At 42.7% G+C, this 22,196-nt stretch overlaps 1 protein-coding gene across 1 annotated transcript; it reads left to right on the top strand.

Moving 5' to 3' along the window:
• Positions 1–10,806: 10,806 nt before the first annotated feature.
• Positions 10,807–21,957, top strand: LOC306978070 (uncharacterized protein). Its single transcript, XM_079576530.1, has 5 exons — positions 10,807–10,904; positions 12,106–12,214; positions 16,100–16,219; positions 16,454–16,532; positions 21,781–21,957. The coding sequence occupies exons 1-5, from the start codon at positions 10,819–10,821 to the stop codon at positions 21,870–21,872; spliced, it is 486 nt and encodes a 161-aa protein (XP_079432656.1). The 5' UTR covers positions 10,807–10,818; the 3' UTR covers positions 21,873–21,957.
• Positions 21,958–22,196: the final 239 nt, after the last annotated feature.

Raw genomic sequence — 22,196 nt, 5'->3', positions numbered from 1 at the left:
ACTAGTACGTGTGGCCTTGTGAGAGAGGATGAGGAATTAAGATGATCACTCCGGGATAAAACACATTGCGTTGGCTTCTGTGGAGGAGGTAAAGTGGTGTAATGTAGGCCAAATTAAATGCCAGTGTGGAAGTCCCTACTTATTGGGAAGGTTGCTTCTTGCCATCAGACTATGCTCGGCAATTTGAGGAACATTTGAAATGGCAATCATGCTTGTTGGAACTTGGAATTGACAGAAATTAAAAATGACATATGATCACTAGATAATGGGTTGTTGTGGCCGAGAGGTTAAGGCGATGGACTCGAAATCCATTGGGATCTTCCCGCGCAGGTTCGAATCCTGCCAACAACGGCAGGTTTTGGTCAACCCCATGATTTGCATTTCATTTTGGCTTTTACGATTTAATGTGACTTCTGGGTTTGCTGTATTTATTTACAGGGTATCGTTGTAAATCCCCCAAAACAGGGGGATGTAGCTCAGTGGTAGAGCGTGTGCTTCGCATGTACAAGGTCCTGGGATCAATCCCCAGTATCTCCACTGGTTCTTTTTGGGAATGCATATTTTGCTTCACTGGTTGCACACTAACCCGTTTCCTATGCTTAGGGCTGTAATACCACTGTAATAAGGAATTCTTTGTTTTGTGGCCTAATGTTGAAGGTGAAAGATTTTAAATCTGTTGGAATGAAAAAGCGCAGGTTAAAATTCTTCCAAAATCTTGAAGTTGCCCTGGCAAGATCGCCTTGTTTGCTTCCCCGAGAATGTGTTCTGTTTATTGAGGCATGAAACAATTGTGGTCCTTCAGGACCATGAGACTATTTCATCAGGTTGGATGGTTGCAGAAAGATTTGGCTTTCAATGTGTTTCTCAACACAACGGCGACAAAGTGTCAGTAATTATCAGACCATTAAAATACACCCTGGTATTGGCAGTGGTGGGATTTGAACCCACGCCTCCAGAGAGACTGGAGCCTAAATCCAGCGCCTTAGACCACTCGGCCACACTACCGTCAGCAGGACTTTAACCCTGACCTAAAAAGGGGGGGAGCTCCACTCTTCAGAGGCCTTCATACACGTCTACGTTAAACCAGGTCCCAGAGAAGACAGGTGTGAATGAGCATGTGTGCGATAACCAACACCAAGCATCTTTGGTGTTTTCTTGGTCATGTGTTGTGTTTGACGGTCATGTGTTGAAAAAAACAAACCAAACCATATCTGATCTAGCTGCAAAGAAGCAACAAGCTCACCCTGCCAGTCGGCCCACAATCAGCTCCCTTCTTCTGATTTTTTTTATGGTAGTCTTCCTCGGCATCTACACAAAGGTTTGGTCAATGGTGAAATGAATCTCTCATCTTGTAGTACATTAATATTAGCGGAAGCCACAGACTTTGGTCTTGACCCAAAGTTTTGATGTGCACTTGTGTAGGTAGTGTGGCCGAGTGGTCTAAGGCGCTGGATTAAGGCTCCAGTCTCTTCGGAGGCGTGGGTTCGAATCCCATCACTGCCATCACAAGTGCGTGTAACTGGTTGAATTAAAAGGCACCTTCTCCTTAAAGGAGCTTTTGTACAAATATTCATTTGAGGAGAGAAATGAAGGATTTAGTTGTTGGCAGGATTCCACAGTGCATCGGATCCGCCCAATGAACAACCGGAAACAATCAGTCGTATGTTCCCCAAAGGGAAGATTGGTGAACTGACAAAAAACTCCTTTTGCAAAAGGGGTTTTACATCAAAACACAGATTTGACTCCAAGTTAACGCTGGAGTGCAGATTCATGAGCATGTCGTTGCAACACAAACATCCAAAGGACATAGATGCTTATTATACGAACGTAGAAGAACAACAGCAGCAGAGTGAAATAATGATAACGACAGACAGCAACACCCAGGCTGGGAATCACACACTGGTCACCTGCTTGTAAGGCGGCTATGCTGAACACTACACCACCATCCCATGATTTGTGCCAATACAGTCAGCTCAGTTCCAGCAATTTAGACATGAGCCTGACAGGCAACCCATGGGCTTCTGAACCATGACACAGCCAATGAGAATCAGCTGGGTCCAGAGTTCCCATACCGGGAGTTGAACCCGGGCCACCTGGGTGAAAACCAGGAATCCTAACCGCTAGACCATATGGGATCAAATCTATGAGTTTCTTTTTTTTTCAAAATCAATTTTGCACATCATATGACAGAATGACTAGTACGTGTGGCCTTGTGAGAGAGGATGAGGAATTAAGATGATCACTCCGGGATAAAACACATTGCGTTGGCTTCTGTGGAGGAGGTAAAGTGGTGTAATGTAGGCCAAATTAAATGCCAGTGTGGAAGTCCCTACTTATTGGGAAGGTTGCTTCTTGCCATCAGACTATGCTCGGCAATTTGAGGAACATTTGAAATGGCAATCATGCTTGTTGGAACTTGGAATTGACAGAAATTAAAAATGACATATGATCACTAGATAATGGGTTGTTGTGGCCGAGAGGTTAAGGCGATGGACTCGAAATCCATTGGGATCTTCCCGCGCAGGTTTGAATCCTGCCAACAACGGCAGGTTTTGGTCAACCCCATGATTTGCATTTCATTTTGGCTTTTACGATTTAATGTGACTTCTGGGTTTGCTGTATTTATTCACAGGGTATCGTTGTAAATCCCCAAAAACAGGGGGATGTAGCTCAGTGGTAGAGCGTGTGCTTCGCATGTACAAGGTCCTGGGATCAATCCCCAGTATCTCCACTGGTTCTTTTTGGGAATGCATATTTTGCTTCACTGGTTGCACACTAACCCGTTTCCTATGCTTAGGGCTGTAATACCACTGTAATAAGGAATTCTTTGTTTTGTGGCCTAATGTTGAAGGTGAAAGATTTTAAATCTGTTGGAATGAAAAAGCGCAGGTTAAAATTCTTCCAAAATCTTGAAGTTGCCCTGGCAAGATCGCCTTGTTTGCTTCCCCGAGAATGTGTTCTGTTTATTGAGGCATGAAACAATTGTGGTCCTTCAGGACCATGAGACTATTTCATCAGGTTGGATGGTTGCAGAAAGATTTGGCTTTCAATGTGTTTCTCAACACAACGGCGACAAAGTGTCAGTAATTATCAGACCATTAAAATATACCCTGGTATTGGCAGTGGTGGGATTTGAACCCACGCCTCCAGAGAGACTGGAGCCTAAATCCAGCGCCTTAGACCACTCGGCCACACTACCGTCAGCAGGACTTTAACCCTGACCTAAAAAGGGGAGGAGCTCCACTCTTCAGAGGCCTTCATACACGTCTACGTTAAACCAGGTCCCAGAGAAGACAGGTGTGAATGAGCATGTGTGCGATAACCAACACCAAGCATCTTTGGTGTTTTCTTGGTCATGTGTTGTGTTTGACGGTCATGTGTTGAAAAAAACAAACCAAACCAAACCATATCTGATCTAGCTGCAAAGAGCCATGAGGAGAACCGTGTGACCGCGGTCAGAGCAGAGATTCAGGTACAACGTGGAGCTCGTTACACCGTCTGTCTTTGACTGGTTTCATACTCGTTAATACATGAAGCGCTTGTGCAGCGTCAGAGATTATGTGCAAATAAAGTTATCGTTGGTGCTTTGGTAAAATGTGTGTTTTTACAGCCACCTACGCCCATAAACTTATGCAAAGCTGATTTTTAACCACTTTTTCATTTTGTGTATTTTGTCATGAGAATCTGTTGAATCTGCAAGAGATGAGAGGAAAAAGCCTGGAGTCACGAGTGAATTTACAGTCAGGAAATTGAATAACCTTTGACGCAGGTTAATATATGCTTTTATGGTATGGCTTGGCCGTGCTATTGCTCTTACATTTTACTCTTAAATTAAACAGAAATATTGTGACCCTCAGGTGAAGAGTGGTGTCAGAGCCAGGGGAGAAGGCGGAGGACAAAGATGAAGATGAGGCGTGAGATTTGGCGCAGAGGGATCTGAGGAGGAAGGAGGTGAAGGAGCTGACCACCGCGGGACACCACGCTCTGAAACAGGGACAAACCCAAGAGGTGATGCAGCGTTTCAAAGGATCAGTGGAGACTGAAGGCAGGCAGCCAGGTTTCCTCCGAGTGCTCCAGTATCCCCTACCTCCAAAAACATGCTGCTCAGGTTGGCCCACAGTGACGGCGCACAGTGGCTGTGGTTCAAGACTAATCCAACATCTGGTACGTGCAGTTTTGTTGTACAATTGTATAATGACAAATAATACTGTGTGAGTATTACTCTATCCATTTAATATTCATTTTTACTGATGTTGATGTGTTGTGTTTGTTGCAGGACCTCAGGAAGGCTCTGAAGGACCATGTGAACGGTGGTTATAGAGGTGAGAGTCCTGTTATGTGGCACACCACGTGTGCCTTTTGTTGATACTTGTCCTAAAATTCTTTGAAGTTTGGGCATTTGTGATACGAGTGGAGGCGAGAGAGTGTTTTTTGTCTTTACGAGACGGCAAGCAGTAACATGAGCGTCTGTAGAAGCGACTAAAAGTGCACATTGCCTAACATCTTTGCCAAGGGTTCTAGTTTTGTCATTGTCCCTTTATTCTTTTAACAGATCAATGTGGACTTTACATTACTGTTCAGTGATGAGGCTGCCCACTGTTCCAAGGCTGCTACAGCACCTGAAGATGGACTGCAAGGACATGTGCTAGGCAGTTGGTAGCACAACTGTACAACCTCAATCTGACACCTGGTGCTGAGCTGGACAAGGGAGAAATGGAGGAGGACTATTCCCTATCTTGGGGTGAGTGCATGGGCTAGCATAATTTAAGGGATATAGGATAGTGTTGTACTGGAATGCTGGTCTACAAGTTGCTCGAGCTAGCCTTTCTGCCTTCACGAGCAGTGTCCACACAAAAGTCGAGGATTAGCTTTAAACCAGGTCCCAGAGAAGACAATTCACCACCTGCTGCAGCCACGCCTATAAAACGCCACGCCTTACAACATTCAGGGCCAGTATGCCATTCTGTGTTGTGTCCCTTCGTGTCAGTGATGACTGTGTGTGTGTGTCCAGGGACCACGCCATTTGTTATGTGATTTGTGACTCTCGTTTGTGTGTTTTTGTGTCACTTGTTTCTGTTAGGCCTATCTGTGACACTCATTTTGGAGACACTTGTTGATTTCATCTTTAGTAACTTGGTTTTAGTTAACCTTTTGTAATTATGTAAATAGCCTTTGTTTGGTTATCTTTGGTTCTAATTTGTAAAAAAAAAAAAAAAAACTTTTACACTCCTTTTATTAAATTACAACTTCATTTAACCTTTATAACATCTTGTTTTTTGTTACTTCCCGTACCCTAGCAGAGCTGGGTTGTACACAGGGTGTCATGGTTCTGTCTATTTGTGTTCTGTCCCCTGGTTTGGTTCTGTGTCTAGTCTTTTATTTTGTCATGTCTGTTCTGTCCTTGTGGTTTTGCTTTGCTTCCCTTGTGTTGATTACCTGTCCCGCCCTAATGTGTTTCACCTGTTCCCTGTTCCTTCTGTATATAGACCCCTGTGTTTTCCCTTGTCCTTGTCGGTTCATTTGTATTCTTATGGTGCGTTGTGTGTGTGTCCTGTTCCGTGTTCCTGTTAAGTGAGTTTTGCATTTTTTGTCTGTTCTTGGCCTTTGCCATTAAATTTCCTTTGAACCTTTTTGGCTGTTTTTGCTTTTGGGTTGAATCCCCGCCGCACTCATAACACAGGGAGAACATGTAAACTCCACAGAAAGGCCCCCTCTGGTCGAGGATCAAACCCGGGACCTTCTTGCTGTGAAGCACGAGTGCTTACCACTGTACCACCGTGCTGCATGCTGATTTCAAATGTAGTCTATCAGAAAAGTGCCTCAGACAGTCCCGAGATGGCTGCAGTGTGTACGGCAGCAGCGGTTGTCATGGTCTGTTCCGTCTCCTGCTGCAGCCCCTCAGGAGGGAAGGATGTGAGTCAGGGCCTTGTTAGAAGCATGAGGTGATAATGGGCCCTAGTTAGCACAAAGAGCTAAGTGCACACACTGATGAACAGGCTGTGAGTACTCAGGAGTGACAGAACCAGGGACAATGCCAGGATCCTCGGCGTCTCGACCACTTTGGACAGTGGTGTCCAATTCATCTGAACCACTCGCCCTCTCGCAGCTCCACTCCTCCGTTTGGCACAGGGTACACCTGTGGATCCTCCACTGCCTCAGAGAGCTGAAATTACCCATGATGCACTGCAACATGATTTTTTTCTTCACTTTTCTCCCAAAACTGTATTTGTTTGTACTCACTATACAAAGTTTTGTTCCACAATTGTGCAAAAAAATTATTGTAATAATGAAATCATTGGTAGAAGTGTTGTGAGCAAGTAAAGATGTAAAAATGAGGTTTATATAAAGTTCATCTAAATGAAAGGCCTAATAAATCCTAATAATTGAGATATTAGGCCTATGCTTGTTAACATAAATCTGCAATTGTAGGCGATGAGCGATAAACTGGACCTGCTAAATATATTAAATAATTGAATTGAATTTCTTGCAAATCCTTGCAGAAATGTTATTATTTTTTCTTTCCACAATGTTCAAACAGTGAGACATCCAACCAAAACAGCTTTTATTCATGAAACAGTAGTTTTTGTAAGCATAGATTAACATTTTATCACATGATTGGACACGTGACCTGACGCAGCCTCTCGCTCTGAGGCCGTTGTAATTGAGCTCAAATCCGGCGGTGAGAGGACAATGGAAGACAGCCGGCTCCGTTTTGGAGGAGAACATCACCGAGGACGTCTACGAAGTGGACTAACGGAGGACGGATCCTCGCAATTGAGAAACAGCCAATGTTGTTAGGACATATTTTTATTCATGATCATTTATTATCGGCCCTCGCCGACCGCCCTGCCCAAAGCAAGGGGGCGCTTCGTGCCTTTTTGTCTCCCTCAATCTAAATTTATGGTATTGCTGCTGCCTTTATGTTAGTTAGTTTTTTTTACTTTTTTCCCTAGGGTCTTAGTTTTAGGATTTTTGGAATGCGCTAATGTGCCCTCTCAGTATCTGACAATGTTTTTGTCAGAAAAAAAAAAAGTGAGAGAGAGAGTAAGAGAACTCTGCTCTTAATTTATACATTATACAGATACAAATGTGAACACCACGTTCCAAATTATGATGCAATGACATTTTTCTCTGATTTCCTAAATTGTCAACTCAAATGAGAGTCAGCATCATTTTCAAGTCTTTAACTGGTAAAGGATCATTTAAATGTGGTTGAAAAAATCTCCCAGTGAAAACAGTATTTATTTCAAAAATAAATATAGTAAAAAAAGCTCAAAATCCACTGTTCCAAATTATTATGCAACTCATCGTTTCAATACATTTTAAAGCTTGTAATTAACTGAAAATGGTCTTTTGTTGAATTTGCAGCATTAGGAGGTCATATTTACTGAAATCAAAAACTATTTCAATCAAAAACATCTCAATAGGTCAAGTTATATTTTGCCATAGGACCTTCTTTGAGCAGCTTCAAAATTCTTAAATCCATTAAACTTGTGAGTTTTTGGACAGTTTCTGCTTGGATTTCTTTGCAGGATGTTAGAATAACCTCCCAGAGCTGCTGTTTGGATGAAAACTGCCTCCCACCCTCATAGATGTTTTTCTTGTTGAGGCTCCAAAGGTTCTCAATAGGGCTGAGGTCAGGGGAGGAGGGGGTCCACATCATGAGTTTCTCTCCTTTTCTTCCCATATCAGCCAGTGATGCAGAGGTTTTCTTTACAGTATGACGTGGTCCGTTGTCATGATGAAGATGGTTTTGTTCGGGAAAACACGGCTCTTCTTTTTGTAGCATAGAAGACAGTGGTCAGTCAGAAAGAGGTCATTTTCACACCTTCAGGGTCAAGGGGCCGACCAGCTCTCTCCTCATGTATCTAGCTGAAAACATGACCCCGTCGCCTCCTTACTGATGTCACAGCCTTGTTGGGACATGGTGGCCATTCAACAACCGTCCACTACTGCTGATTTGACCATCACGGCCTCATCAGTGAACAAGACTGTTTGAAAATGAGTCTTCATGTATTTCTGAGCCACTGCAGCCGTTTCTGCTTCAGCTTCAATGAACAGTTTAGGGGAGGCCGGATAGAAGGTTTATGCACAACTGCAGCCTCTGGAGGGTCCTACACCTTGATGTTCGGGAGACTCCAGAGGCACCAGCAGCTTCAAATACTTGTCTGCTGTTTTGTAGCTGCTGTTCTATTCATCTGATGTATTTGTCTGGCTGAAACCGTCCTCATTGTGCCTTTATCCGCACAAACCCGTGTGTGTCTGAATCATCCACAAATCTCTTATCAGTGCGATGATTCCACTTCATCTTTCATGAAATATTGAAGGTTTTCATACCTAGACCAAGGCATTCAACTATTTCACGCTTTTCATCAGCAGAAAGATCCTTTTTCTTTCCCTTATTGCTTGAAAATGATGGTCTGCTTGATAATGTGGAACTTCCTTTTTCAGTAGTTTTTCCCTTAACTGGGCTTAACCTGAAAACTAATCATCCCAGGTGAGTGAGAGGGCGAGTGAGCGCTGCTGTGGGTTAGGTATCTTAGCCAGTCAGGTGCTCTTCCAGGATCCGCACGCCAAAAAAGCTAGGTCTGAAGACAAAAAAGGAGGTCCGAGGCACAACCGACTTATACGTAAAAATCCTTTATTTTCGAGGGACACCAACGCGTTTCATCAGGGCAGACAGTGTAAAAACTTATCAAGCACAGGTGCTATTAATAGTCACAAGTCACGTGAGAAGTCATGTGTTGCCTGAGATGAACATTAATCCCAGGTCTCTGAGATTAATGTCAGTGATTCAAAGAGCCCGAGACACGACACCATCCATGAGTTTCATTGAAACTTTTTTTTTTTTACCTTTTTGACACTGAAATACAATTTGCATAATAATTTGGAGTGTGGTGTATGAATTTGTATCACACTATATCTGCATATCAAGCATATTTTTAAATTTTACTTAAGGTTGAAAATACTTAGTTTATCCAAGTACTTTGGATAACCTTTGGTTCCTCACTTCTCTAGATCTTCTTCACCAGGTTTTCCTCGGAGGAGAAAGAAAAAGCACATGTTGCTGAATTATGGAGTTTCACATTTTCCCATCAGAATAAAATGGGACGTTCTGGTCATCGCTACGGCAACACCGTGAAAAATATGGCATAGGTGTGATTGACTTTTCTGATCGGAGCGACTAAATCCAATTTTGTGCCAAATTAATTTAATATTCATAAAACAAAAAATTGTATTCACCATGTAATTCCTATAGGGGGCGCTATCGCACAAAAATTGAATTTTGCCTAATGAGAGTGTTTAGGACTCTGACTTTAACACCTGACAAAAAAAAGATCAAAATCAGGCTTCATATGTGTGAATGGGAGCCATTTATTGTTTGCTCATAAAAACCATTAAACTTAGTAAAGTAATTTGGATAACTTTTAAAGTTCTACTTCTCAAGATTATTTTCCACCCAAAATAAGCTTGTTCCGATAAACGGTCTAGGAGGAGATAGATTTTGTACGAAGTGAAAAGTAGAGGCATATTCCCGTTTTGCGGGCTGTCATCCAAAATGGCCGACATCCAATATGGCCGACGGCGTAATAATATTTTCATGATGCACGTCTGCACCGATTTTTAGGATTCTATGACAAACTTCATTTTTGCCCACGTCCTATCTCGCAATGTTGAAATAAAAAATTTGTAAATAGTCAAAAGTTTCGTCGGATCGGGTTTGAATTTTGGGCCAAAATCTGGGACTTTTCGTCGATGTTCACTGGGTGAAAATTGCGACGGCGTGAAAGAAAGAAAGAAAGAAAGAATAATATTCTCACACGAAAACAGTGTTTCCGCTTACGCGGGCGCCATAAACTATATATTTTCGGAAAGTGCTCGCGCATTCTTACCTCATGGTAGAGGTCCTGTCGCCCATTGACTTTTATGGGCTCTGTACAATTACAATGTTGATTTTTGCATTATACATGTATGTGCACGAGACGTGCTCGTCAAGAGTGCATTAGGGGGAGCGCTTCGTGCTCGTTTTGTGGTGTGCGCTCCGCTCCGCACTGTCCAATTACAATGTTTTTTTTTCTGATACATGTGCACGTGCATGGAACGTGCACGATGAGAGGAGTGCGTTAGTGCATGTTTTATAGGAGGCGAGCGCTTTGGGGGAGTCTATACGATATGTAATACGATTACAAGAGGCCCTTCGCCAGCCCTGATGGTGCTCGGGCCTAATAAAAAAGTTTTTGGTTTGGAAAAAGTGACGGATTTCAAAAGAAGGGAATTTTGTAGCTGTTTAAAAAGATGTGTGCTGCTACAGCGGTTAGCGCTGTGCTGCCGTACCTCCTGTAGTCTGCCCTTTTCTTCTACATGGGAGCAGTGGTAATGGTCAAACAAAATGTATGCATTTGTAGGAACAGGGCTAAAGGTATTTCTGTGATTTCTATGAGAAAACCTATACCGAAACCCTAAAATACCTAAACCTGGAGCGTCATAGAGGCCATCAGAATGGAAAGTAAAGGCACCAAACTAGATCCAGCCCTGGCCCTTCTGTTCACAGGTAGTTACACTGTCCACAAACATTAAACATTACAACTGTGTGGACATGTTTTTATTTTTACTGATGGCTGGACCTCAATAGAGTGTAAATGAATGGAATAGATGAGACGTACTCAGCTCTATTCCTGCCATTCCCCTGTGCGTCCAGCAGGGGTCGCCCTCCTCCCACTCTCCGCTGTGTGATCTAATTATTACTCCTGCTTTATTCCGTGCACATGACAGTCCACTGCCCGGCCTCAGACTCTCTCCTGGCCCTTTAGTCTCAGGATGGTGTGGACCTGGGCTCTGCTCCTGCTCTTCTCCTCAGACCCGAGCACCGCTGGACCCCTGCACGCCCAGTGCAAAGTGGACTGGTATGGCCGCTGGTCTTATTTGTGTGTCCGTGATGAGTGTTTGGAGGCAGGGAGGGTTATGACCAAGGGACGTAAGTTTGTGAAGTTGTCAGAATGTATCCTGGCTGTATTTGGCTGGGACTGCGAAAGTGTTTGAATAAATGTTTGATTTCTTTAGGCTGACGACGCCTCACATGTTTTAGACTGATCTAAAGGCCCTGTAGCTGATTCTCCACTGGTTTTGTCTTTCAATATATTCTAAAAAAAAGACCTTTGTGAGCTGACCATGCTTCACCAGTGCAGAACTGGTACAGATGCAGTAAGGAGTGCATTTGTAGGTTTCTACCGGGAGCAGCATGTCAAATGTAAAGGCTTTTTCATGTTATTTTAATGCCAAAATACTATCAGTCTAATGCCACAAAAAGGTGCACAATTGCAGCCAACACTGCAGCTGAATGTGTTCTGGAACCTCATTTTAGATTTTTTTTTGTGAACTGGTGCAGTAAAAATACATGACACATATCATTACATCCCAAGAAATATACATTTAATGCCAGTTTGAATCAACCCTGGGACCAAAAGACGTCCTCTTTTGTTTTTCTTTAAAAAGACAAAAACAAGGGATAAAATCATGTTCATGTGCAGGAGGAAGACAGCACAAATATGATATAAGTTTGAATATTGGTCACTCACAATGCAAATTCAGTAACATAAACTGCACACTGTGGAGCAGGCGACATGTAGCAGACTTTGATGACTGTGATGTTTCTTTCTAATTACTGAAGAAAGCTCTGCAGGAAAAGAACAAAGTAGACAAAAAAAATACAAAGTTCCAGAGCTGAGTTGATACTGCCCTGCATTTGGACAGGCTCATTTGAAGCAGCATGTACAAACGTAATGTGATTAACTCTAATGATATTAGCATGAACAAAGAGAGGCGCCAAAACGGCCGACAGCAAAGTCACAGAGAAACCAAAATAAGACCAAAGTCATCAGTCACAGAGGTGATTCAAAGCACAGCTTTTATTGCATTTATTTATTTGACCCATACTCTTCTACCCTGTCCTAATGGAAGGTTCTCAATGTTTTAAAATTCTGTGATGAGCGTGAGCCTTTTAAACAACTTAGAGAAATATTCCGTACATGAATAATTAAAGAAGCCTAAGATCAAGAACTGAAATGGTCCAGATGAACAGAGTCATGTGCTCTGGTGTGTGTGCAGGTTCCTGGGGGTCGGCTGCTCAGAGGCGTACGAGGCGCTGGTGTCACAGATCAAAGCCTGGAGGAGCATGAGCAGCTGCACCACTGGGGGGCAGCGTTGTCTTTATAAGGTTTGTGTCCACCAATCAGGTTAGAGGAGAGTGAGAGGGAGGAGGAGTTCAGGAATGCTCCATCAGAGACAGTCTGAGTGAGCGCCATATGGATTACAAACTAGTCCAATGTTTGGGCTTCTTTTACAGTCCAGTTACAGACTTCAGCTCTTTGACACATAGTGTGTATGGAAAGAGGACTTCATCACTATTGAATCGGTTTGTCTCAAGGTTTGGTTGGAGCGCACTCCACTGGCAGCAGGTGTGGATACAGAAAGGCTCCGCTGATGGTTTATACCAGGGGTCTTGAGCTCATTTGGAGCGGGGGCCAAAACTGCAAACCCAGTGTTGGTCGGGGGCCACAACAGACTAAGCCTTTTTTATTAAGCCAATTATGATTGAGCACATTTTTATAGTTTGCTCTAATTTACCTTAAAATATGAGCGATCGCGATGTCGTCACATCCATTCATATTTGATAAACATTTTATTAAAATCCTATGATTGGCAAAAACAATGTCCATAAACAGGGCATTTAATGTGGCATTGTTTGTTTGTTCTGTTTTTTATATTGTGTCTTTTTACTTGTTTTACATATCGCATTTTGAGCTCTTTGCACATTTTTTTCCAATGTGGTTTTTCAAACTGCAAATGGCCAATAAATGAATCTGAATCTGAATCTGATTGCTTCTCTTGCGCTGTCACAGATCTATCACAAAACCAAGTCAGCTGGATGCATCAGCTGTTGCCTATCATTTACCAAAACATCCGGCCAAAATTGCGGAAGTAAACATTAACAGCGATCGCTCGTACATTAACTATAGGCACATTTTGAAGCTTCCAGAGATTTCCAATCGGCCAAACATTTGCTGAGCTTCTAAATGAGAAATTACAGAATCAGAAAATGAGTGCTTTTGGTTCTGGTAAATTGGTTCAGGACTGTGGTGCTGAAGTTACTTAGTTCTGTTTTAAAAGTTTCTTCTGATGACCTGAGGGTCCCAGAGGCTCGTGAAAAAGCCAGTCAGATAAATAAATAGATAGGACTAAGACCTTGGGGTGACGGTGGTGCAGATGGTAGAGCGGGTCGTTTCGTGATTGGAAGGTCAGGGGTTCGAATCTCACCTCCTGAAAGTGCACACTGTCGTTGTGTCCTTGGGCAAGACACTTCACCCACATAGCCCCAGTGTATGAATGAGAGTTTGAATGGGTGAGTGGATCCTTGCTGTAAAGCGCTTTGAGTGCCTAATGTAGGTGAAAAAGCGCTTGATAAGTTGAGACCATTTACCATTTATAAACCAATAAAGGAATCTTAGAATCTATCCTGAGCCAACACAGAGACCTGAGCCCTGGTGTGATATGCTCTCTCTTTCTGGTCCTCGTCAGTAGACGGGCTGCAGAGTTTTGGAGCAGCTGTCTCAGAACACCAGAAAGGAGAGCCTTACAGTAATCAATATGATTAGTGATAAATGCATGTATCAAAATCTCTGCACTGGTTTAAGAGAGAAATGATCTGATTCTAGCAATATTTTTAAGTGATAAAAACTGTTTTAGTGACCGACTTGATGTGTGGCTCCTTGCTTTTTCAGAGGGATTTAGCGAATATGTTTGGAGCTTAGCCTTGAGCCTCTCTCTGAGCTTCAGGACCAAAAATTAAAACTTCAGTATTGCTCTGGTTGAGCTGGAGCAAAATCAGAGCATTGATACAGTGAGAACCTGATGTTTACATGCACTTCAAAAAGACACATTTGCATTTTTTTTCTCACTGTCTTAAAACCAGAATTAACATTTATTTTTTTAGGTCAATTAGAATAAAAAAAAAAAAAGGAACGGCCATGCCTCCATTGCCATGCCTCTGTAACCCTACCTACATTTTAATACTCTGATGTGCCATTTTTGTGAGTAAACATCAAAACTACATTTTAGCCTCTCCATGTGAATAATAGCTCCTTCCTGCAGGGGGCGCAAACGCGCTGTCATTATGTAAAATGTGAGATTTATGTGTCCATCCCATTAGAATAACATGGGGTGGGGCTACGGTCGTTGACCATATACCCCCATTCATTTTCTTGCAATAATAAGTATAAAGGGCCCACACCAGAGGTGTTTTACACGCTGAGTTTACGTTTGACATGGGGACAGCGCTTCGCGCTGTTTTCGCGCGCTCCGCGCACCTTGGTACAGTGCGCTTTGCGCACTGCGTTGCCATTACAATAGGCCCTTGCGACGGCAGGCCACTTGGGCCTAATAATTTCTATTTGTCAAACGTTTTGGATTTCCTTCCACAACCTTCTTACAATAGTTGGCAGGAATTTTGGTCCATTCTTCCAAAATTTGTAGGCCATCTTTAAAACATTGACTTGGTTTTCCTAAAGCCACTTTGTAACCAGTTTGGCTGTTTGCTTTGGGTCATTGTCCATTTGGAAGATCCATCTGCGCCCAAGCTTTAACTTCCTGGCTGATGTCTAATATTTCCACATAGAGTTCTTCCTTCATGATGTCATCTATTTTGTGAAGTGCATCAGTCCCTCCTACAAAAAACAACCCCCAGCATGATTGGGGTCACCTTTTTCCTCCAAACGTGACGATGGGCATTATGGCCCAAAACATTTTTTTTTCCGTCAGACCACAGGATATTTATATATTTTTTTATTTGCAAACTCCAAACTGTCTTTTTGATGTTTCTTTTGGAGTCAGAGCTTCTTCCTGCAGAGTTTCCTCTCAGTCCATGTCAGTACAGGACTCGCTTCTCTCTGGATAATGACAAACTCTCACCAGGTTCAGCATCTTCACCGGGTCTTTTGCATTTGTTCTGGGGTTGATCTTCACATTTCAGACACAGCACGTTCATCTCTGGGAAACAGAACCCACCTTCTTTCTGATCTGTATGATGACTCGACTTTTCCATCATTGTTTGAACCAATGACCCTGAACCTTCAAGAGTCTTGAAATTTCACCCAAGGATGAACCAGACTTGTGCTTCCAAGGTCATGACATCATCATCTGGGCTTTCTAAATTGTATAAAAAGGTATAGTAATCTTAGTGTATGTAAACTCCTGACTTTGTAAAAAGTAATACAACATGATGTAGAAAATTCTATCTCTCATCCTTCTGGAATTGACAAATTTAAAATTCAAATTGACCTAAAGGGGAGTCCCCCACTAGCACGATGGCACAGCGGTTAGAGCTCAAAGAGCCCAGGTTTGATTCCCACCTGGCCTGTGTGGAGTTTGCATGTTCTCCCCGTGTCTGCGTAGGTTTGTGGTAAAAACATGTGCAATAGGTTAATCCTCCAGCCAGGTGTTCATGACCACCAGCCTGGCTCCACATCATGGAGATGGGTCCGCGAGTGCCAGCCCATGTAAACTACACGCAGAAAGGCCCCGTCCAGGTGGGAATCAAACCCGGGACCTTCTAGCTGTGAAGCACGAGCACTAACCGTGGAATGACACAGTGAGTGTGTTTGTGAGTGGCAGATAGAAATTAAGCTATGGCTACAATCCAGTGTGGCGTGTTTACACGCATGAGCCCCATGTGTGTAAATGATGCCCTATCCTGACCAGTAAACCCTCCTGTCTGATGCTGTCCGGATGTGCTGCTGAATGCTCACACTTCCTCCTCCTTGGACAGGCAACAGTAGACACTGCTCCTGGGACGTCACACACAATTTATCGGCAGAAAGAAATAGCTTTAGTGTTAAGTTCCACTATCAGTCATATGTCATCGTGCCCCTTTATGAAATATTTCTATGGCATTGATTCAATACTAGTGGCATTCCTTAGTATACAGTAGAGCGTTATATCTTCCTTTTTTATGGACATTTTTGGATCATTACATTTCAGTCTGTATCATTCATATCGGTGTTCAGGCTGAATATCTAATGTTGTCCTTGTTGCACGTTCCTTGCAGCTGCAGTCAGCCTCTGTGCACTTCATCGAGGCCAAACACACCACTCCTTTCAAGAAACACGTAGACAACATCCACATACGCCTGATGCCCTTCCACTTCTTCTCCTGCTGCCACATATCGGTAGGTTATTTTTGCATTCATTTATATAGGTCTTCTGTTCCAGGAGATAATGGGAGTATATGCTTCAAAAGACACACATAGTATATTATTATCTTCCATGTGACCATATGTATAACTCCTAACTGACTACTGTTAAGTACAAGTGCTACTACTCTGCCAAAGTTTGTGTACCGTCACAACAACATCACAATACTTCATAATCTAAAATAATATCTATGTATCTAATGTTTTTAGGCGATGTCCATCTCTCAGACGTGGTATGCCATCAAAGACCATGGCATCAACTACTGTAACTTGTACAACCTGATGGAAGGTAAGCTTGTGTCACTTGTATCAAACATTATGCTGTTACTTCTGTGTACCTGTTGTGTTCACTGTTGCAGCGGGGTCTGTAGCACTTGTTTAGGCCAGTAGAGCATCTGGCGTATGCGCATTCTGTACGCCCGTGAGCTCCTGTTACCTCAGTGTCACAGAAATGTGAGGCCATAGACTGCCATTCTGCACTACTGTGAATTTAGCCCCTCATTATGCTCAAATTTAAATAAAAAATACATACATCGTTTGTGCTCCGTTTGTGCTGTTTTGTGCTGTAAAAATCTTCGTTTGTGCTGTCACTGTTTTTGAGATATTAATGATTGTTTTATTGGTCTGATCTGAGGTCACCCTGCTCGTTATAAAGCTCCAAAACGGGTAAAAATGCTGTCACCGTCCACCCTCTAAACTATTACAAACTTTAGAGCATTGAGGCGTTCACCCTCGTCCTCCTCTGAGGCGCGCGCACGTGTCAGAGGCGCACGGCAACACACACTGCATGCAAAAAACTATCATCAATATCTCAAAAACAATAACAGCACAAACGAAGATTTTTCACAGCACAAAACAGCACCAACGTAGCACAAATGATTGACATATTTTTCATTTAAATTTGAGTATGATGGGGGGCCAGGTTCACGCTAATCCATTCTGCTGCTGACCTGACTGTGTTCCTCTATGGCAAAGCCTTTCAGACACTAATGTAACACATCTGCAGTGAAAATAACGAACCCATAGATTATATTCACCCTCTGGTCCAGCTGGTCACAGGAAACATAGGGTTATTAGGAATAGAAATGTGTTCTTCTACCCTGTCAGAACATTGACGTTGCACTGAAGGCTGAAGGAATTGCCCAATTCTAATAATAATTGATTGAATGTTAATGTTTGTGTATGTTTTGAATGAAACAGCCCGTGTCAATAAATAGTATCCATAGTAGAAAAGGTTAAATCATCAACTAGACTTGGTTTTGGTAAAGTTGAGGATGTTTCGCTTCTAGTCACAGAAACTTCTTAGCCTAAGCAGAAAACGCAGTCCAGTTGACGGTTTAGCCCTTTCCTCTATGGATGCTCCCTGGATGAATGAGAGCCTTCACAGACAAATAAAGTATCGTTTCTACTTCGTAAAGTGCCTGTGCAGCAGTCATTGTGGCCACTCACCAATCCAACGCAATGAACGCAGGGTGAAAGCAACAACAGAAGCCCAGGATGTGTGGCCCAGGCCTTAACAGGGAGGGGTTTGCAACATTTGAAGACGAATTGCCTGTAGATCAAACTGTTACAGTAAAGGCAGGTTACAGGCATCTCTCTGCAACAGAAGGGTACATTTATCAAGACAAGAGCTAAATAGTAGTGAGTACAAGCTGGAAAATACCTATTGGCTACTTGTGGGCATGTTGCACCTAATTTAATTGAACATTTAAATTCTTGAAATTGTGGTTGTCACAGTATAAGGGCCACGAGTCTAATATGTGAAGAAAATGCTGCTTTGAGTAAAAAATGCACAGTCTGAAACTCATGCCATCACTGTTACAGGGAGTGGACTGTTACTCATGCCATCACTGTTACAGGGAGTGGACTGTTACTCATGTCATCACTGTTACAGGGAGTGGACTGTTACTCATGTCATCACTGTTACAGGGAGTGGACTGTTACTCATGTCATCACTGTTACAGGGAGTGGACTGTTACTCATGCCATCACTGTTACAGGGAGTGGACTGTTACTCATGCCATCACTGTTACAGGGAGTGGACTGTTACTCATGTCATCACTGTTACAGGTAGTGGACTGTTACTCATGTCATCACTGTTACAGGGAGTGGACTGTTACTCATGTCATCACTGTTACAGGGAGTGGACTGTTACTCATGTCATCACTGTTACAGGGAGTGGACTGTTACTCATGCCATCACTGTTACAGGGAGTGGACTGTTACTCATGCCATCACTGTTACAGGGAGTGGACTGTTACTCATGTCATCACTGTTACAGGTAGTGGACTGTTACTCATGTCATCACTGTTACAGGGAGTGGACTGTTACTCATGTCATCACTGTTACAGGGAGTGGACTGTTACTCATGTCATCACTGTTACAGGGAGTGGACTGTTACTCATGCCATCACTGTTACAGGGAGTGGACTGTTACTCATGTCATCACTGCTACAGGGAGTGGACTGTTACTCATGTCATCACTGTTACAGGGAGTGGACTGTTACTCATGTCATCACTGTTACAGGGAGTGGACTGTTACTCATGTCATCACTGTTACAGGGAGTGGACTGTTACTCATGCCATCACTGTTACAGGGAGTGGACTGTTACTCATGTCATCACTGTTACAGGTAGTGGACTGTTACTCATGTCATCACTGTTACAGGGAGTGGACTGTTACTCATGTCATCACTGTTACAGGGAGTGGACTGTTACTCATGTCATCACTGTTACAGGGAGTGGACTGTTACTCATGTCATCACTGTTACAGGGAGTGGACTGTTACTCATGTCATCACTGTTACAGGGAGTGGACTGTTACTCATGTCATCACTGTTACAGGGAGTTGACTGTTACTCATGCCATCACTGTTACAGGGAGTGGACTGTTACTCATGTCATCACTGTTACAGGGAGTGGACTGTTACTCATGTCATCACTGTTACAGGGAGTGGACTGTTACTCATGCCATTACTGTTACAGGTAGTGGGCTATAACTTGTTTCATTGCTTTTTTTAATTTTCATTGACATAAAACAAAGCTTACAAATAGCACATGGACAAAGGAAAGACACATAAGGGTAGGGTACATATTTGATTCTTCGTTCTTGGGTTCTGCATGGTGTGGATGTGTGGTGTGTGTGCTGAGTAGGTGTGACATATGAATAAGAGAGAAAACAAAAATAGATGAAAGCAAATAGTAAATCATGGGAAACAAATCGTGGAACATGAAAAATGATGATAGTAACAAATAATAGTAAAGAAACAATAATTATAGAGGTAAAGGTAAACTGAATGGGGTAATGAACACGATGAAGGGTAAACATTCAAGATTAAAATCATATAAACCATTTAGATTTGGAGGAAGAAAAGGAAGAAAACAAACAGGAAACTACAATATTAAGTTCTGACCTCCCCCACCTGCATCTCTGTCCTTGTGTGGTGCAATTAAAAACCCATAGGGCAGTACATGATGCAGGAGCCTGATTCCAGTGCTCCTTAATGTTTTATTTTATTATTTATTTTTTTCCTTCCTGTCCCACTCTTCCTATCTATGTGTTTATTGTGTGTATTTTGTGGAATCTCCACCAGGCCGTCAGAGTCAAAGATATTGTCAGTGATTTAAAGGGCGGGGTATTTTTTGATTGATTGACTGAGGAACGGAAGATCTGAAATTATAAATGGATTGCATAAAGCTTGCTCGATATCTAACCATACGTTGTCTGAATTTTGAGGGTGAATCCATTGGAGGATGAATTGTAGTTGGTTCGTGTCATCATTGTTACAGAGAGTGGACTGTCAACATGTCATTGTTGCAGGGAGTGGACTGCAACTCATTCCATTACTGGAACAGGGAGAGGACGGTAACTCTTGTCATTGCTGTTACAGGTAGTGGGCTATAACTCGTGTCATTTCTGTTACAGTGAGTGGACTGTAACACATGTCATCATTGTTACAAGGAGTGGACTGTCACACATGCCATCATTGTTACAGGGAGTGGACAGTATCTCATGTCATTGTTTCAGGGAGTTGACTGTAACTCATGCCTTTACTGTTACAGGGAGAGGACTGTTACTCTTGTCATTACTGTTACAGGCAGTGGGCTATAACTCGTGTCATTGTTGTTACAGGGAGTGGACTGTCACACATGTCATCATTGTTACAGGGAGTGGACTGTAACTCATGCCATTACTGTTACAGGGAGAGGACTGTTACTCTTGTCATTACCGTTACAGGTTGTGAGCTCTAAGTTGTGTCATTGCTGTTACAGTGTGTGGACTGTAACTCATGTCATCATTGTTAAAGGGAGTGGACTGTAAACTCTTGTTATTACCGTGGCAGGCAGTGGGCTATAACTCGTGTCATTACTGTTACAGGGAGTGGACTGTAGCTCATGCCGTGACTGTTACAGGTTGTGAGCTCTAGGTTGGGTCATTGCTGTTTCAGGGAGTGGACTGTAACACATGCCATTGTTATAGGGAGTGGACTGTAACTCATGTCATTACTGTTACAGGGAGAGGACTGTAACACATGTCAGCATTGTTACAGGGACTGGACTGAAACTCGTGCCATTACTGTTACAGCGAGAGGACTGTAACACATGTCATTGTTACAGGGACTGGACTGTAACTCATGCCATTACTGTTACAGCGAGAGGACTGTAACACATGTTATTATTGTTACAGGGAGTGGACTGTAGCTCATGTCATTACTGTTACAGGGAGAGGACTGTAACACATGTCAGCATTGTTACAGGGACTGGACTGAAACTCGTGCCATTACTGTTACAGCGAGAGGACTGTAACACATGTCATTGTTACAGGGAGTGGACTGTAACTCATGCCATTACTGTTTCAGGGAAATGACTGTAGCACATGTTATTATTGTTACAGGGAGTGGACTGTAGCTCATGCCATAACTGTCACAGGTGGAGGACTGTAATTCCTGTCATTACCGTTACACGTAGTGGGCTATAACTCGTGTCATTGCTGTTCCAGGTAGTGGGCTTTAACTCGTGTCATCGCTGTTACAGGGAGTGGACTGTAACCCTTTTTTTTTTTTTTTTTTAAAGGAGGGACAATACATATTAATGAACATTTTTACAAATGTAAATATGCCAGATTATAGCCTTAGGCTAATTTCTATCTGCAGACCCCCTGGCAGGTTGATGTTACACACGAGTTAGTAAAAACATACAGAGATCATTTTAAAACAAATAACAATAACAAGAGTGGACAACAGAGAAGAATATACAAAATAGTGTTGTATTGCACAAACCTCAATAATGCACATGCCCTGACAGACCTGATATTGCACTGACCCATATTGCACCATTCTGTATTGCACTGACCCATATTGCACCATTCTGTATTGCACTGACCCATATTACACCATTCTGTATTACACTGACCCCTATTGACCCCCTACATGTCATCATTGTTCCAGGGAGTGGACTGTATTTCTTGTCATTACTGCTACAGTGAGTGGGCTGTAAAACCTGATTTTGTTGGTGTATTGGCTAACTCCTCCATTGTGTTGCAGGAAGTGGTTTGACCGAGGCACGTGGCTACAGGGAGTTCACCAGTGACTTCATGTGCACTCAGAGGTCATCGGCTAACTGCACAGTTTACTGAACACACTGCTCCATGCCCTCTGCAATTTTATTGTTAATTACAGCTACAGTACATACTCAATGTAAAGCTCTCATGAGCTTAACATTTCGCTAAATGTTTTTCCCTTCTGTTTTTACTGCACTAAATTTGAAGGTAAAATGTAAAATAAAAGAAAGATATGCACTGACTGGTTTCATGTTTGACACGTCTGACTGAATCTATGCACGAGACACTTGTCAGATCAAACCAGGGCTGGCACTTTAAGCCTGGAGAACTGACTAAACAGGGCTTTGCAGAAGAAAGCATGTTAAAGATGAAGATAGTTTTTCGTCAGTTCATTAGGGA

Source organism: Gobius niger (genome assembly GCF_951799975.1).
Source record: "Gobius niger genome assembly, chromosome: 18".
Classification (NCBI taxonomy): domain Eukaryota; kingdom Metazoa; phylum Chordata; class Actinopteri; order Gobiiformes; family Gobiidae; genus Gobius; species Gobius niger.
The sequence above is the reverse complement of the archived record's forward strand: the minus strand, read 5'-3'. Positions and strand labels throughout refer to the sequence as shown.

Excerpts from the sequence above, each read along its gene's own strand:
- LOC306978070 (XM_079576530.1), top strand. The coding sequence starts at position 10,819 with ATGGTGTGGACCTGGGCTCTGCTCCTGCTCTTCTCCTCAGACCCGAGC. Across the intron at positions 10,905-12,105 it reads GCCCAGTGCAAAGTGGACTG|GTTCCTGGGGGTCGGCTGCT; the intron begins GTATGGCCGCTG and ends GTGTGTGTGCAG. Across the intron at positions 16,533-21,780 it reads CTTGTACAACCTGATGGAAG|GAAGTGGTTTGACCGAGGCA; the intron begins GTAAGCTTGTGT and ends ATTGTGTTGCAG.